At 46.0% G+C, this 17,659-nt stretch overlaps 1 protein-coding gene across 1 annotated transcript in view; it reads left to right on the top strand.

Annotated features, from left to right (window-relative positions):
* cacna1g (calcium channel, voltage-dependent, T type, alpha 1G subunit) overlaps positions 1-17,659 on the top strand; it is a 44,076-nt gene that overhangs the window by 21,862 nt on the left and 4,555 nt on the right. The window contains exons 16-33 of the mRNA XM_085903980.1: positions 251-538; positions 604-765; positions 1,035-1,135; positions 1,856-1,979; positions 3,387-3,455; positions 3,684-3,868; positions 5,869-5,995; positions 6,397-6,522; positions 6,603-6,692; positions 6,776-6,989; positions 12,719-12,867; positions 12,946-13,055; positions 13,397-13,530; positions 14,432-14,502; positions 14,732-14,810; positions 14,895-15,016; positions 15,716-16,099; positions 16,930-17,091. Of these exons, the coding sequence (XP_085760106.1) occupies positions 251-538; positions 604-765; positions 1,035-1,135; positions 1,856-1,979; positions 3,387-3,455; positions 3,684-3,868; positions 5,869-5,995; positions 6,397-6,522; positions 6,603-6,692; positions 6,776-6,989; positions 12,719-12,867; positions 12,946-13,055; positions 13,397-13,530; positions 14,432-14,502; positions 14,732-14,810; positions 14,895-15,016; positions 15,716-16,099; positions 16,930-17,091 (2,697 nt within the window). The remainder of the gene's footprint in view (positions 1-250; positions 539-603; positions 766-1,034; positions 1,136-1,855; positions 1,980-3,386; positions 3,456-3,683; positions 3,869-5,868; positions 5,996-6,396; positions 6,523-6,602; positions 6,693-6,775; positions 6,990-12,718; positions 12,868-12,945; positions 13,056-13,396; positions 13,531-14,431; positions 14,503-14,731; positions 14,811-14,894; positions 15,017-15,715; positions 16,100-16,929; positions 17,092-17,659) is intronic.

The raw sequence follows: 17,659 nt of genomic DNA, 5'->3' as shown, positions 1-17,659 counted from the left end.
TGTGTGTCATGACGATGGATGGTTGGAAACGAGTTAAGCCAGCTGGACAACCACTGCGGACTCAATTTCTGTCAGATTCCCACGGTTTCTTTTCATTTTGATCAAACGAAGATTGACAGATTGACTCACTCAGCTTGTTCATGTGCAAGTTGACGACAGTCAGTCAAACCTCGATTGTCGATTACAAATGTGTCAAGCCGCTCTGAGCGTATCAGTAGGTTTTCATCTCAGACTGTTTTGTTTTTTTTAGTCTTCCCCTTCCGCACCTCGGAGCACGGGTAGCGGCCGCAACAGCCGTCGATCGAGCTGGAACAGCCTGGGTCGCGCCCCGTCCCTCAAACGGCAGAAGCGGCAATCCGCTGAGCGACGGTCGCTTTTATCAGAAGAGGGCGGCTCGAGCTCTGAAGAAGGCCCATTGATGGCGGAAGATGACTCGGCGGCCTCTATGTCCCAGTCACAAAGACAGACGTGTCACCGCAGGATGGAGTCCATAGAGACCAGAAGCTCCATGGATTTGCCACCTGATGCCCTGCTGCAGGTGGGTCGGGCACAACGTCATTTGCCGTGTTTCATTTGAAACATCCGTCACTCCTTGTCGTGTAGGTTCCGTACCTGTATCGCTCAGCTAGTACGCACAGTTCCCGACCCCCTTTAGCGGGTAGCTTCCGGCCCGGAGAGCATCGCGACTGCAACGGCAAAGGCACGCCCTCGCTCTCATTGGAGGAGAACACTGAAGAGGAAAATGCTGAGGAAGACCTTCATCTGGTTTGTGTGGCCGTTGTGTTTCTTCATCACTGGAAGGTTGCGGGATCCGAATCGATCCGTGCACTAGATCAACTAAAGGGGGATCCTTCCATCTGAGGTTTCTCATTTTTCCCCATTTTTCCTTGCCCTTTTGGGAGCTCCAGATCAGGGGATGCTTTGAGAATAATTGTCGATTGTTTGTCTATGTGAAGCCCTTTGAGACTGCTTGTGATTTAGGTCCATACAAATCAAATCAACTTGACTTGACTTGACCTGTGTGTGTCCCGCAGGGTCGTCTGGCCAGATTGTTTCGCTGGCTGGAAAAGAAACAACCCGAGTGGTGTCGACAAAGAGACACCTGGTCGCTCTACCTTTTCTCTCCGGAGTCAAGGTAGCCCTGGCGTCATCTATCTTTGACTCTTTCCGAAAGGGAAAAGCTGATAAGTCGGCCCTCCAGTCGACAAGACGGGAATTTCACCAAGCGTCTGACTGGCATCGTATGCTTTTGATTTCAAAGCGTTTTTGATTGGCTTGGATTTTCTTCTGTGCTTCCAAAATCATTTGTTATTCCGTTCCAAATTCAGAGGCATCTTTTCTGCCATGTCAGGGGTGAAAAGGGAGTTTCTCTTTGAAAGTGTTATCTCAGTCACATGCGCAATCCATTGGCTCTCTTCCCTCCCTCGCAACCAGCGCATGCATCCTCTTTCTTCACGCCTCCTGGGTCTTTCATCTCTCTCGAGCTCTAGCTGTTTAGGGCCACTGAGGCTGAAGGTTGCAACAAGTAACACAGTGGCCCCTGGTGAAAACGTTGCCGTTTAAGCACTGACAAATAACAAAGAAAGCATCTTTTGGAATCAAATGTGGAGGACGATTGGAAAAGACCAACAAGACAATTGCCTGGCACCTAGGAGGGGCTCCAAGCATATTTATTTCTCCAGTGACCCCCGTGGCCCCCTCTAGCTCTGCCTGTGAGATCATTCTTCTTGTAATGATTGTTATGATCTAATGGAATGAGAACATTGAATAGCATTCAGGCATTCTGAATACTTTCAGCTGCTTATCAGAAATCTTTTGATCACACACGATTGGACTGGTTTTGTTCTTGTTACAGGTTTCGTTTTGCGTGCAAAAAGATCATCAACCACAAGATGTTCGACCATGTGGTGTTGGTTATCATTTTCCTCAACTGCATCACTATCGCCATGGAGCGGCCTCGCATCGACCCCGCCAGTGCCGTGAGTCTGATCAACAAACGTGAAAAACCGTGCATTGGAGGGAACCTTTCATCCAGATGATCATCCGCATTTGTTTCGGCGTTTTCTCCTTAGCTGCAGCCAGCCGAGCCGTTTTGTCCATAAACCCGACGATTACCTAGCCGTTACTAGCCGTTATTATTGTTCTCCCTACTGAGCGAGATGTTCCGCAGATAGTTTTGATTGTGGTTTGGTCTCAGCAGATGCTCATTTTGTTTCTGAACCGCAGAGGAAAATGAAGTGATTCAATTATCTTTGTGCTGCCGTACGTGGCTAATGTCCAGGAAAGGGGATGTTAGGAGCAGAGCAGAGCAGAGGCATCGTCGCTTTATGCAAATGATTGGGCTGCAAATGGCCGGGCCGCAGTCCAAGCCATGCCCACGCGTTTGCCGGGCGGCCATTGCGGAAATGTGACGACACGGAGGACGCAAAAGCAAACAGAATTGGAGTCGCTCTGTAAAAATCTCCTTTGCTTGGAGGCAGTGGCGTGAGCTGGGGTTTGGGGTTTTTTGGGGGGTTTTTTCTTTCATCTTTTTGGAATAAACGAACGATGCCAATTCGGATGAGAGTTGGTGTTCGGCTATAATTGAGATGATTTATGTCCTTGGGGTCAGCCAAAGACCGTTGAAGTTGTTTCAGATATTTCCTACAAGAGTGGAGCGATAACATTTTCAGCCGATTACATTCTGGAAGTGAGTTACGGAGGATCGAGCTTGCAAAAGCAGGTCAAGCTAAAATGAGCACTTCATCATGATCATCATTTTAGCTCGCCGTAGTACGGGAGGCGAGCAAATCTCTTGTGTATTTGAACGTAGAACGTAGCCCTGCTTTCCATCTCCTTTTTCATGATCATTTCCTTTACAAAGAATAAATACTACATTCTTACAATATTAGGCTGTTGTCAAGCCAGGAATGTCTGAATCATCTTATTCCCAGTGAGCATTCCCAAAAGCGGGATTGTCGCAGTCAGTGCGTGCGTGCGTGCGTGCGTCTTCCTCTTAGCATCTGCGACGGCGGGCCGGCGGAGGTCGTGGGAAAGGCGACCACCAACACACACACACACACTTGCAGACTTTCAGACTCATGTCAGCCAGGGTTACAGAGTCTTCTGAGATGGCGAGCGAGCGAGGGAGGGAGGAATTAGCTTAAGTAAGCATTTGGAGTGCTATGAGTTCCCATCCCACTCCATCCAGCATCATATGAGCATGCTCCCTCCAGGCAGCAGTCACCCAATTGTAAACATAAATACCAGAACAAAATTCCACAATTTGCTTGAAGAGTTGAGATAAGACTCAAATTTCCTTCCGGTCATAATTTGTAAGCGCAATGGATTTCTTGTTTTCTCATTTTAGTGTGTGAATCTTTTTATTTTTTCTTCTACCCACACAGGAACGGATCTTCCTAACATTATCCAACTACATCTTCACTGCCATCTTTGTGACTGAGATGACCATCAAGGTAAATTTCCATTCAGCCCTCAACTTTAAGTAAAAAAATAAAAAATAAAAAATCATATGCATTATTCATATCCAATTAGCATACGCTAGGCATTGATGAGCACTGTTAGACTATGCCTTTCTTCCTTCCTTCCTTCTTCTCGATGGAATAAAAATAGTTTGACCTGCTTTAAGTTTAAGACGTGGGGAAAAAGTCAGGTCAACACTATCATGATTTCTCTTTGTCCAGATTGTGGCTTTGGGTTGGTGCTTTGGCGACAAGGCCTATCTGAGGAGCAGTTGGAATATTCTGGACGGGATGTTGGTGATGATATCTGTTATCGACATACTGGTTTCTTTGATTTCCAATTCTGGTACCAAGATCCTGGGCATGCTCCGAGTGCTGAGGCTTCTGCGCACTCTAAGACCTCTACGGTGAGTGACATTATACAATCAAATCAAAAAGAAATCTAGGTATGTATGTAGGTATTCTTTCCAAGTCATGTGACCTTCCTCCCAAGAAGGCAACTTGGTGAAACTTGACTGTATTTCTGTCACTTTTGCAAGGTCTTAGAGTCAGAGTAAGTTTTACAAGAGAAAATTCTTCATTTGGTTGGGGGGAGCAAAGGGCAAGCGGCTCTCGGTAGAAGCCCATCTGTCATTTTGGGAGAAAAGGCAGCGTGGCGGCATGTCAAATAAGATGAGGCAGACTGCGTGAGGGCGGGCCGGCCGAGACAAAGAGAGAGATGCAAAATGGATGAAGAGGAAAAAGCTTAGTGGAGTCACACGATCATCAATTGACGTGGCAGATGAGAGTCAATCCAGACATTTATTTTCCCCTCACTAGCACTGTCATGTAACATACAAAAGACATTGTCAATAAATGAACAGTGTAAAATTGCTTTGTAAGTCAAATCAATAATTCGATGCCGGTCTCCGCTGTTCAATTGTGGCTGACGTTGGCTTTGAATTAAATATGAGATTGTTTTTTTTCCTTTCTGGCAACACAGTGTAGGGAAGCTCACACTGGCAGGAAATGCCGATATGTGCATCAGGATCAATCAATGCTCATTTCTTGATGTGCTCAACTGCACCATTCATTCTTTCAGTTGTCACTTTAAGCTGATTGTTCCAAGCATGTATGTTGTTGTTGAGGTCAGAGAAAGCATGTATGTTGTTGTTGAGGTCAGATTCCCCCCCCCCCCGTCGCTCCAGCTCATCAGTCACTTGATGATGATGTCATTAACCTGAAGCTTTCACCGACCGCTTAATGTGTTTGTTGGCTTGTGTTTTGGAGCGCAATGACACTCAGTTGACAAAGGGGACTGCCTGCCTGCCTGCCGCCTGTTAAGTCACTGTGTGATTAACATATGCGTAATGATATTGTCTGCGCGTGTGTGACGAGAAATCATTTTTATACATTTGGAAAAAGCTGAGGACTGAAAGAAAGCACGTTTTGATGCTCGCTCCTTTCTCTCCTCCGTAAGGTATCTTGCTTGCGTGCTGCTTAATTACATCCAATGTTTATACTGTGGGAGGAAGCTTTGCCACTTCTTGCCCTAGTTGGTGTTGTCGTTTTATCAACGTCAGAGACGTGTTGCTGGAGCGAGAGAATATGCAGGCGTTGTGCTTTTTTGATGTTGGGGAATGGCATCCAATCCATTGAAATGAGCAGAGGCCAAGGTCTCGATTTACGACAGTAGCCCCGTGAAGAAGGAGCCGCTATTTGGCTGGACTCGCCATTGTCCAACTGCATTCTCATCCCAAAAGAATTCAGCAGTGAGGTGCAAAGCCATGAAATCCAACCACGGACTGGCTGGCTGGCTGGCTGGCTATTCTCTGATCAGCGCAATCGATCAGTGGCCTCGGTCAGCCCTGACTCCTTATTATCCCGTCATGTGGTCCACTCTTAATGTGCAATTGACTTTGCCTTGGCTCGGGGGAAAACAAGAACAAAGACTGCGAGGAAAGAGCGGCGGAGATCAGCAAACCTTGCCTTTTTGGCAGTCTACCATTGGTTTTGTCTTTCCTTGTCATCTATTGACTGTCATGTAGCAATGCACTGTATGGTCTGCGTAAGTGCTATGACAAAAGCTGAGATTGAAAAACTGAATTTCAATGACCTCCTTTCAACTAGTATGATTTCATTTGAGTCTTAACATTGAAAAACCCAATCTGAATTGTACGTGCAATTTGAATTCATAACTTTGAAACTGATGTCCAATAAATTGAAAAGTAAACGTGAGACAATCAAGCTATATTTAGTGCTCGCTGAAAATTCAATTTGATGTCATCAACAAATGCGGGGACCACACGAACCTTAACATTCATTTCGATGTCAAATAGGGGTCCCGCAAAATGATCATTCAAGGGGCCGTAAATGGCCCCCGAGCCGCAAGTCTGACCCCCCTGAATGATACTGTTTTGTGTTGTAGTGTAATCAGCAGAGCGCCTGGTCTCAAGCTGGTAGTTGAGACCCTGATGTCTTCACTGAAGCCTATTGGCAACATTGTGGTCATTTGCTGTGCCTTCTTTATCATCTTTGGCATCCTCGGTGTACAGGTAGGTAAGCGCTGCAATGAGAACAAAAATGCATCATGATGACAAAGCTGCTATGAAGAAATATTTGGGCAGCTCGAAAAGAAAAACTTCACTTGTGTGGAACCATTAGTCATTTTAGGGAGAAAAAAAAAAATCACAATTTTATGGGAACAAATTTTAACAAGTGAATATAAAAATGTCCGTATAAAATCGAAGCAGTTTCCTTATTAAAATGAATGGAAAATCCAAGCCTCGTCAATATCTGTTTTTGTTCATACGATGAATGTTTTCAATATGGCAGTTGAGCACTTACCTGGTGGATAGTGATTCCATAGCATGCTACCCGAGGTCTCCCTCCCCTAAACTTCCAATGAGGAGCCCAAAAAGGTTGGCCACTTTGAAATGTTTCTTTCCCTCCACAGCTCTTCAAAGGGAAATTCTTTGTTTGTCAAGGAGAGGATGTAAGGAACATCACTAACCGCTCCGACTGTTTACAAGCCAGCTACAGATGGGTCCGACACAAATATAACTTTGACAACCTGGGACAGGTCAGAATGTCCAGATCCTTTTTTTGCTTTTTGGAAAAAAGTCGTCTTTACGCATCCCTTTTAAACCTTCTCGTTACCAGGCTTTGATGTCTCTATTTGTTCTGGCGTCAAAAGACGGATGGGTGGATATTATGTATGATGGACTGGATGCTGTCGGAGTGGACCAACAGGTACCGATGACTCACTCAAACATTTGGACGTGATACAGATGAAAGCCGCTATGATCTTTGTATGCTGCGTGTGTGTGTTTCAGCCAGTGATGAACTACAATCCATGGATGTTGCTCTACTTCATCTCCTTCCTTCTGATCGTGGCCTTCTTTGTGCTCAACATGTTTGTGGGCGTGGTGGTGGAGAACTTCCACAAGTGTCGTCGCCACCAGGAAGCTGAGGAGGCCAAGCGAAGGGAGGAGAAGAGACTGAAACGCATGGAGAAAAAGAGACGGAGTAAGGAGAAGGAGCTGGCTGGTCGGTAGTCTTTCCACATCTTTCTGAGTCCTGCTTGGTTTGAGCCTGAGCCGTTTTTTTTTTTTTTTTTTTTTGGTGCTGTCTGCCTTTTGGTTTGGCCAAGTCTGGACCAACACAATTGGTGATTTAGAAAAGTAGTGCTTTTTATGATTTTTTTGGTTTAGTAGACTTCTCTTTTCTTCAACTCCAACTGATGAAGTTGGACTTCAAGGAAAGCTGCCCCTTTGCAGAGTGAGGACCTCCCCCCCATTCTGCCTTAGCTTGCCTGTCGACTGTAGCCATCATGCTTGGGTTGGCCCCCTTTGGAGCATGCCCGTTGAATTCTTACAGACGGGGCTTGCATGGTGGCTTACAGAGCTCAAGGGAGGGGGAGTTGTTGGTCATGAAATTCTTGCATGTTTTTTTTTAGTACAGCCGCCGGGGCAAGGATGGAGCAAAGCTTGAAAGATGCGTGCGGTGTTAGATCACCGGAGCTAAACGAGCGCTCGCCCCAAACCCCTTCGGCTGTATCGGAGTTGCTTTGGTGTAATTCCACTGGCTCTTCAACCTAAAACGATTGCATTGATAAGAATGAGGCGCTCGTCGGGTAAGGAGCAGCGGACTCTGAAATGTTGCCATACTATGTCTATGGTCCGTCCGTTGATTTTCTGCAACTTTGGACGGATCTCCCTTGAGAAATACAGATAGATGACTTGGAATTTGTGCACACTTAGTCAGTCACTAGAGGCCCGCCCGTTGGTTCTCTTCCAAACAACACAAAACCTTCCTGTTGGGATTGTGGCAAGCTTTGTTTGAGGATTTTTTTTTATGGGCGCCTACTATTAGGATCAAATGGTGTTTGCTTTTAGCAAAAGATCCAGGAGAAAATATCAAGTAGTTTGCTGGTCAAATCCATCCGCATTCGAATGGTGGCCACAGGTTGATTGTTTTTCTTTCTACGCATAGAGAAACAAAAGAAAAGAAAAAACTGGACTCAGAATCACTGGAAAGACCAAATGTAGGAAAATCTTCCACTGCTTCCTTCTGGTCTTACTCCATCCCTCTTTCCCTCTTTCCTTCTCTTTGCCTTTGTCCCTGCCATCCGCCCTTGCTTTCTCCCGCTTCCTTACTAACGTGGTCTCATTCCTCTAGATGTAATGCTTCTTCCAGCAGGGGTGAGTTGGGCCCTCTCTGAAGGCACATTAAAAGGTACCCCGTTCCCAGCATGGTCTGTCTTGTCCCTTAACACTGCCCATGGTGGCAAGGGTTGCGCAATCATGAGAGGTAGGATCCCATCACGTCTTCCCGCCCTCCTGCCTCTCTCCCATCAGCTCTTAATCCACTGGACATGTTCTTCTTTCTTTGTGACTTTGGCTTTGTTTATTTTATAGCCTAGCAAGAAAAATATGCACTCTTATGTGCTTCAGAGGACAGTAAAAAAGGCCAATCATTTTCAATGGGTCCATTTATGGATGTCAGTCAAATATTATTGTAATATTAAAAAATAATTGTGCTTGGGTTTTAGTCATGATATCCAAAAAATCTGGATAATTAAAAAAAAAAAACGCTGTTTCTCAACAATTTAGAATAAATTGATTTCATTTTTGTTTTTGGTACTTACCTCCAAACATATTTGATATATTGTATTGTAAACTAATGACCGAAACTGGGTTTTTAAGATCACACCCAAAGAATATTTTGGAGGAATTTTTAGGATGTTCATTTTTGTTGCCAGCAGAGTTAGAGTTTTTGTTAGAGTGTGCAAAAGAAATATACACATTTGCATTTATTTGAATGGCTATATGCATCCCATGTATAGCTGTACTTGATCCATTTTTTGTCCTCCCTCCTCCCGCTTTCCTTCTCTCGCTCTCGCTCTCGCTCTCGCTCTCGCTCTCTCTCGCTCTCTCTCTCTCTCTCTCTCTCTCTCTCTCTCTCTCTCTCTCTCTCTCTCTCTCTCTCTCTCTCTCTCTCTCTCTCTCTCTCTCTCTCTCTCTCTCTCTCTCTCTCTCTCTCTCTCTCTCTGTCTATTTATCGATCCTATCGATCCTATCGATCCTATCGATCCTATCTATCTTTGCCACACGCCCAAAATGCCCCAGTCTAATGCACACCCGGTTTGTAAGTGAATCTAGGTCAACACTAACAGAGAAGTTACACATTGACTTTTTTTCTGCTTTCTATTTCCCCGTGGGAGATATGTCATTAGATGTAATTCATTGCATTGGTCCATTAGGGAGGGACAGACTTGGGGAATTGTCTCTCTCTCTGTCGCCCCGCCCAAAGTGTAAACTAGACTTCGAATATGGAAGAGTTTGGACTCGGAGGACATCCTCTGTCAAAATTGAAGCTGGAAGGTGTTAGAGATGTTCCGACTCTAACTTATTGTGCAAGAACCACACGAGACAGTATGCCCTTTTGAACACTTGCACGTGGAGAACTTGTTCGTCATTGTAGATACAACAATGTCCGAACAAATTCTGCAAGTGGAGAGTTTGTTCGTTGCTGTAGACACAGCAATGTCCGAACAAAGTCTGCCGTTGCATTCATGCAAGACAGTATTTATTGAGAGAAGAAGGGTGGGGGTGACAATTTACATGTGTGGTGGCCAAGGTGGGGGTGAAACACCTGGCCTCTGATCACATCATAGCGGGGGATGTTTTACGATGTTGAGTAGACAGAACAACTTTGATTGCGTCTTCTACAATTGGTCAATCAGTGCAAAAGATCTTAGCACTTTGTTCTACTCCTTTGTTAAGACAGGACAAGCTTAGGTTAATTATTACTGATTACATTCCAACATAATATGATCAACCTAATCTATTCAACCCTAACAGAAGGTGTGTGTATTATTTATGCCACCACGAGGTGTAAAGTAAACATCTTCAACATTTGTCCAACATGAATTTATTGGCTGGCTGGCTGGCAGGTTGCCAGGAGGCTCCAAAGCGTCATAGTGTACTTTGAATACAGTCAAGCATTTCAGTATTCCAAGGAGATGTAGAAAGCTCAAAGTCACCCATATGATGTATTGACGTCATCTCCATGAAATGAGTTCATTGTCCTCTGGATACATGAACCACATTTAATGAATGATTCATAAGCTTTTATTCATTGAAAGAGTGATAGCTAGCATGCTGGGTTTTTTTTTTTTTTTTTTTAGTTCACGCAATATCCAAGACATACAACATGATACAACAAACAGTGTTACACGGTCACCCCAAGCAAGCAAGCAAAATGTGAACGTAATGACCATTCAATTCATTTAAAAAAATAAAAAAATAAAAAAAACAGGAATGATGATAAATGTTTCACAATGGGAACGTTCTTTCTCAATGAATGTTTTATCCCCAGAAATGTCAACAAGAGAGTGCAGGGCTGGTAGAAAGCCTGAAGCTTCAGCAAATGTAGCGAGGAAAGAGAACAAAGTGTGCTTTGGAAGCGACAACTGATCAGACCAATATGTGTGTTCCTGTCAGGTTGAGTTTATCTTGAAGATCTAAAAATAGAAGATGGGATTCTACTTCCTCCAAATCATTTAAGCCACAAGATGTTTCTTCAGAATTGAAAAGTGAAATGTATTTTGAACAGCCAGGCCATTTCTGCATGAGCATGTGTGCATGTGCAAACACCTCCCAAAAATTTGCCACCAGTTAAAGCGGGTCTTTTTTGGGGGGGGGAATCTTTTGAAATGTTGCGTTCCACCATGCCTCAGATATGGTACAAATTGTTTGACATAGTTAACAAGTTGATGGAATTGAATGAATTTCAAGCAAAACATTTTGAAAATAGAGATGTTCAATCCCAATGTTTTTTTTCAGACCACGCAGTCACCAATACTGACGGCAAGCACCGAGGCCAATTTCGATACATCCAATTTTCGCCGCCAAAGAAAAACATCCATTTATATCCCACCACAGCAATCAATTTTCTATTGTTCAATTATTAGCCAGCAGTCGTGAGTAGCGATCCCGTGTAATAAGACTTATAGGTATCGGCGCCGGCCGATATTGATACCCTATGAACATGGATTCCAAATGAGATTTACTGCTATCGTACGTCCAGTAAAAGGTTCATGGTGTTGCTTCCCATTGTTCTGTCTGCGCCTTGTCATCGTCCCCGCCCCGCCCTCCACTCATGCTGCCCAATGGATGGATCGCTTTCCACCTTTGAGTTGGTTCATTGCTCAAGTATGACTCAGAAAGAGGTCTCAGTCTGCCATGCAAACCAGCACAATCTGCGTGCACGACGTGTGACTCCAGTGTGTCTGAAAGTACAAATGTTTGTTATCACATGAATTCTATGTCTTGTTTCTTTGATGCTTTCCTTCTGGGCTCTACAATTTGCTCTGCTGCTCCTCTCCACTTTGAGTCATGACTGGTGACTGTATTTTCTTATTCTCTCCCTTTCTAGGCCTTCCTTATTTATCGAGCAAGGCAGCAGAGCATTTTGGAATTCCATTTTCTTTCTTTTTTTTTTTGCCCGTTGTTTTTGTCTGTCAACAATTGTTTTTAGACTCTGTGTTTGGCGGATTTCAAAAACAGCCTGCCAGTTTGACTCTGAAGGCAGACACAGAGCGTAAAGGTGGGAAGAGGTAGAAAAGCAGCCGCTCCGATGATCAAATCTAGATTACGCTTTGAATCTTAAGAGCGCTGCTTTACATGCCCCCCCTCCTCCTCTTCATTTCACAGCCGTCCATGTCGTCACCAATCTTTTTTTAGGCCATTACATTGATTTGGAAGTCTCACCATCTCGAGATACATTAAAAGGAGCTCCAGCAATTTCATCGCAGTATGAAGAAGATTTCACTTTCATGATCACGTTGAGATCAGCACATTATGGGCACAATCACGTGACCGACCTAACGAGAGTTAGCGTGTCTGTATTTCCTAAAATATATGGCGTACATTTTTGAGAGTGGCCAAATCCAGTTCGGGTGTAGCACCTGTCCACTTTCGGACCATCTGATTGAAATGAAGAGAATAAGATATCAGGTGTCTGTGGATGAGCCAAGGCAGATTGTCAGCAAGGGGCTTGGAAAAAGAAAAAAAAGAAACAAGCATATCCATTCAAAGTCAACCAGAGCCAAAGACAGATTTTTGACCCCTTGAGATAATCTGTCCTGGTGGATCGACAGGTTTTATGTTTATTGCAGGTGCAGGCAAGACTATTTCTGGCTATTTCTTTCATGTTAGGTCTTTTTCCGGAGAAGAGTGAGAGGTGCGAAAAATGAGAGGGAGGGAGGGACACCGTGTGAGCTTGGGAAACCTGTTCACAGGTGGCAGGCACATTGGTCCTTTCTAGAAGATCAATCCCATCCGCCGTGTAAAGTCTCGACATTGCGCACCCACATGAAATGCTTGGGCTGTATTTGATGGAATTTGTCGTCAATTGACGGCTATAGATGTCCAACATTCATTTGGCAGTAAATGAGCAACACGTCTTCACTCTGTCCATCTGTCCATCTGTCCATCCATCCATCCATCCATCCATCCATCCATCGATTGATGGATCCTCCGCCGCCCTCCCCGACTCATGAATATTGACATGAGCGAGCGCTAACAAGCCTCTTTTTCAGATTGGAAATGCCGCTTGCTTCTATAACAGCGCATTTGTAATGTACAGTGTCTTATCTCACTCAGTCACTCACTCACTTTTTGAATGCCACCCTCCCCAACCTCCTTTTCCAACACCCCTGCCTTGCCCTCCCCTCCCCTCCCCTCCCCTGCCCTCCCCCCTTTCAACAGAAGCTCAGAGTAAGCCCTACTACTCCGATTACTCCCCCACCCGTTTGGTTATCCATAAGATGTGCACCAGCCACTACCTGGACCTCTTCATCACCATTGTGATAGGGCTCAACGTCATCACAATGTCCATGGAGCACTACCAACAACCCGAGGTCACAACAACTGACACGCCTCGTGTTGTGTGTTTGTTTTGGAGTTGGACTTTGAATTTTTTTTTGCTCAATCTTCAGGAACTGGATGAAGCGCTGAAGATCTGTAACTACATCTTCACGGTCATCTTTGTTCTGGAGTCGCTCTTCAAATTAGTTGCCTTTGGCTTTCGACGCTTCTTCAAGGACAAGTTAGTAGTCGATGAGTTGGGAAGTCTCAGCGATTTGCGTTTTGACAACATGGTACAGATTGATGGGAAGTGATTTTTGAGCTCATCGGAGGACCGTATGGAAGAAAAACGTCTCATTACACAGCCATCAGACAAGCTGCCTGAAATGATTTCATGACTATGAAAAGGGCACTGTCGCCGCACCAATTCATCAGCGCGCATACGTACATATGTATGTCACCAACATGTTGACCTTCCTCTCGGGTCAACATCTGAGCTTCCGTGAAGATGTCCGTCCACGTCATTGAATGTATACTCTGTGTCAGTGGCGGCGAGTCATGCGAGTTTTTGCGTGTGCGCAGATGGAACCAGCTGGATCTGGCCATCGTCTTGCTCTCCATCATGGGGATCACTCTGGAGGAGATCGAGGTCAACGCTTCGCTGCCCATTAACCCGACCATAATCCGCATCATGAGAGTGCTGAGGATTGCACGAGGTATGAGCCGGCCTCCGCGTCATTTTTACATGGTGCTTTGGGTTCGGTGGCAGCCTAGCGCTGAGGAAAACAGCTGGCTGGCAAAGAGTAGAAGAAGTGGGAAAAAACAGACAGTAAGGCACAATTAACCCAGACTGTACGGCCAAATAAATGAAGGAACAGAAAGAAAAGGACGGCACAGTGATTCATGACTCCTCGACTAAAAATACATCATGAGATGAAGTGAGAAAGAGGAGCAACTGACAAAGGGGCCAAAAGTTTAGGATTAGGGCAAGATTCATCAATGGGAGGGAGCATGAAAGACGGCACGTGTTACGCCAGTTGGCTTCGTTTAGTTTGTCATTCATTCCAAAACATCAGCGAGAATCAGACATTGCACACCCAAGCGTATTTGGGGGGTGTTCAGGGCCCCTGCCGTCGCTCCCCCCTTCTACCTAGCCGTCCGTCTGTCTGTCCTCATGTCGCAACATTTACTTCTACGACCTAGTAATTATGCTCATTCACGTGAGGCCGTGGAGTCGTTTGACCGCGATGGAACGTTCGACAAATCCAGCGAGCGCCGCATGAGGTCCCACGTTTGCCACGAGAGAAAGTGCCGAGGTCACCTGAACGATCCAGGATGGGAATGGCCCTGGAATGGCATCAAATACAAGTGCAACAAATTAGAGCCAGCTTGACTTCCTATCTGGCTCAGATGAAAAATAAAAAAAGCCATCAACATCATTCAAGAAAGACAGAAAATGTCGCAGCAATGCAAGTTGCAGCCTTGATCGGCAGCGGCCAGACTGTGCCAAATGTCTTTTCCAAAACGCCAACGTTCTTTTCAAAATGAGCTGGCTGAGATTCATAGACGTACGTACTTAATAAATTGAATGTCTTCCTGTATTTATTTTGCCTGCAGTGCTGAAGCTCCTAAAGATGGCGGTGGGGATGCGAGCTTTGCTGGACACTGTGATGCAAGCCCTGCCTCAGGTACATATTCCCACCAATGAAACAACTTTTATATACTGACTTTGTTGCTCAATCCGGAGACTCTTGGTTTGGCTTTTGGTGGAAGTTTGATCGTTCTCGATACTGCTCCCAGCTTGTCGGGAGTGATCATCATGAATAAATGGTTGTGAAGGGCGTTTGGCATCTTGCCTTCTGTTCATTTGCATCACAAAACATTCCTTGAAAGCTTCCATTTCTGTGCTTCCACTAGGTGGGAAATCTTGGTCTCCTCTTCATGCTCCTCTTCTTCATCTTTGCAGCTTTGGGAGTGGAGCTGTTTGGTGATTTGAGTAAGGCCATTTTATCAAGAACTCTTCAATTGTCTTGTTACCATTCATTCTCACCCTCCTTTTTTTGGGGGGTTTTCTTTCTAGTTTGTGATGAACTCCATCCATGTGAGGGCCTGGGACGCTATGCCACATTTAAAAATTTTGGGATGGCATTTTTGCTGCTCTTCAGAGTTTCCACTGGGGACAACTGGAACGGCATCATGAAGGTGAAATGACTACTAAATGAAGCGACATGGACGGACGAACGGATGGATGGATGGATGAATGGGTGTGCCACTTTTAGTGATTGCCATGAGCAGAGGTGCCTGCGTGGCTGCCTGGCTGCCTGCGTGGCTGCCTGCCTGCCTGCCTGCCTGCCTGCCTGCCTGCCTGCCTGCCTGCCTGCGTGGCTGCCTGGCTGCCTGCGTGGCTGCCTGGCTGCGTGGCTGCCTGCGTGGCTGCCTGCGTGGCTGCCTGCGTGGCTGCCTGGCTGCGTGGCTGCCTGCGTGGCTGCCTGCGTGGCTGCCTGCGTGCCTGCCTGCCTACCTGCCTGCCTGCCTGCCTGCCTGCCTGCCTGCCTGCCTGCCTGCCTGCCTGCCTGCCTGCCTGCCTGCCTGCCTGCCTGCCTGCCTGCCTGCCTGCCTGCCTGCCTGCCTGCCTGCCTGCCTGCCTGCCTGCCTGCCTGCCTGCCTGCCTGCCTGCCTGCCTGCCTGCCTGCCTGCCTGCCTGCCTGCCTGCCTGCCTGCCTACCTGCCTTCCTCTACATTGCTGCTGACTTTGCATCCACTGACATTGTGTCTCAAAATACCTACTTCTTTTTTTTCTTTCTTTCACTTTGTTTGAGCGGACAGACAATTTCCGGCTTGACGCATGACGTCATTTGAATCAACGATCCACATCTAATAAACGCCGCTCGTCCGTTTCAGGACACTTTAAGGGACTGTGCCCACGAGAGCACGACCTGCTACAACACCGTGGTCTCTCCCATCTACTTTGTCTCCTTCGTCTTGACCGCTCAGTTCGTCCTGGTCAACGTCGTCATCGCTGTCCTGATGAAGCACCTGGAAGAGAGCAACAAAGAAGCCAAGGAAGAGGCGGAGCTGGAGGCGGAGTTAGAGCTGGAGCTCCACGGCGATGGGGGGGACCTGGTCACGAGGTCGCCCCACTTCAACCCGCTGGCATTGGCCACGGACAGATCCAGTAGTGGGGGTTCCCCCTGGAGGTCCAGCGCAGGGCAGGAAAGGGCTGTGGACTCACCTGCTGTTGATATACCCAGAGACATGGGCTCATGCCCGGAGCCCCCTCGTGAGGTAAGGAATCCATCAATCCATCCGTTTGACTCTTTTAGGCTTGGTGCAGTCGCACCCCACCCCGCCCGTTTGTTCATTCTCTCCCCTATGCTGTAAGGCCACTGAGCTTGGACGATGAAAGAATTGAACCATATTTACAGAAGACCATATTTGGGCACATTCACCACACGGGCTAGAAAAGCAAGGAAAGACATAAGTTCTGGGACGCTAATGAGAGCGCTTTGATTTGATGTGACTGACTGACTGGCCACGCTTTCCTCGTGGCCATCCATAGAATGATGACCCCCCCTTTGTATTTGTATCCAAATTGAGATCTTTTTTTTTTTCCACTACATCTTGACATGAAAGTGCTTCCCCTTCCCTCCCTTCCCTTCCACTAGGTTTGCGTGTGGCTCTTGGTCCCTGCGGAGGACGTGCCAGTCAAAAGCAGGTCATAGTGCCATGGGAAAGCTGGAGCGCAGGGCCTTGTTTTGGTCCTCGACAGCTATTTCCAGACAACTTTGGGGGATAGGAACTCCAGATCTTGCGCCAGATAGATAGATCTTGTCTGTCTTTGTGGTTGCTGCAGCGTTCAAAAGCAAGAAGGATGTTCTCTACTAGTGTGATCTTGTAGCGCCTTCTAGTGGCCACGCCACGCAGTAGTTCTTCTTTCATCTGCTCCGTTTCCGACTAACTGTGGTTTTCTTTCTTTCTTTCTTTCTTTCTTTCTTTCTTTCTTTCTTTCTTTCTTTCTTTCTTTCTTTCTTTCTTTCTTTCTTTCTTTCTTTCTTTCTTTCTTTCTTTCTTTCTTGTATCCGTTTGTCCCATCATCTTTCCTCTGCTTTGTCCAGCAAATCCATAATGGTCGTCCACAGTTTGATTCAGTCTCCCTGGTCATCCAGGGTTCAATGGAAGAAGGGGAGCTGAGTTTGATGGACAACTTGTCCGGCTCTGTTTGCCGCTACTACGCGCTCGGCCCCAAAGGCGACAAGCACAACAACCCTGACAAAAAGGTTAAGAAATGAGATTGATTTGAATGAACTCACTCATTCAGTGCCAATGACGGTTATAGACGTCAAAGATATGAACTGGGTTGGCAGTGAATGAGTTCATCATTTGGGAGAAACTAGGATGCCAGTCATGTGGAAATCCATATTCTGGATGGATTCGTCAAGATCCAGGTGTCTTCTCCAATCCTGCTGAAATGAAACAATTGAGTCTCAGATTGAGTAGGCCTCTTGCTTATTTGATTGGATCTGATTTGATTGTATTGACCCTTTGATGGAACGATTGACTTTATTGAGAACATATAATATCATCTCACTCCTTTTGGCAAATCTTAGTGTTTTATGACCATTTAGCGCACTAAATGTCTTAAAGATGGATGGGCTTTTTTTCCCCCTCCGCTGCAGGGTCTCTATTAAGCTGTAAAATATTTACGAAGGGGAAAAACAAGGACATATTGTCCGTGGATTTTGGGGGGGGGGGGGGGGGGGGTAGAACAGCATGCCGTGTTATGTTTGCCAAATATCATGGCGCCCAAGAACCATTAAGGTTTTTTGGCCTAAAGTTCCTCCACAT

Source organism: Syngnathus leptorhynchus, chromosome 22, assembly GCF_054491065.1.
Source record: "Syngnathus leptorhynchus isolate UIUO chromosome 22, UIUO_Slep, whole genome shotgun sequence".
NCBI classification, from domain to species: Eukaryota; Metazoa; Chordata; class Actinopteri; order Syngnathiformes; family Syngnathidae; genus Syngnathus; species Syngnathus leptorhynchus.
This window is presented reverse-complemented; position numbering and strand designations above follow the sequence as displayed.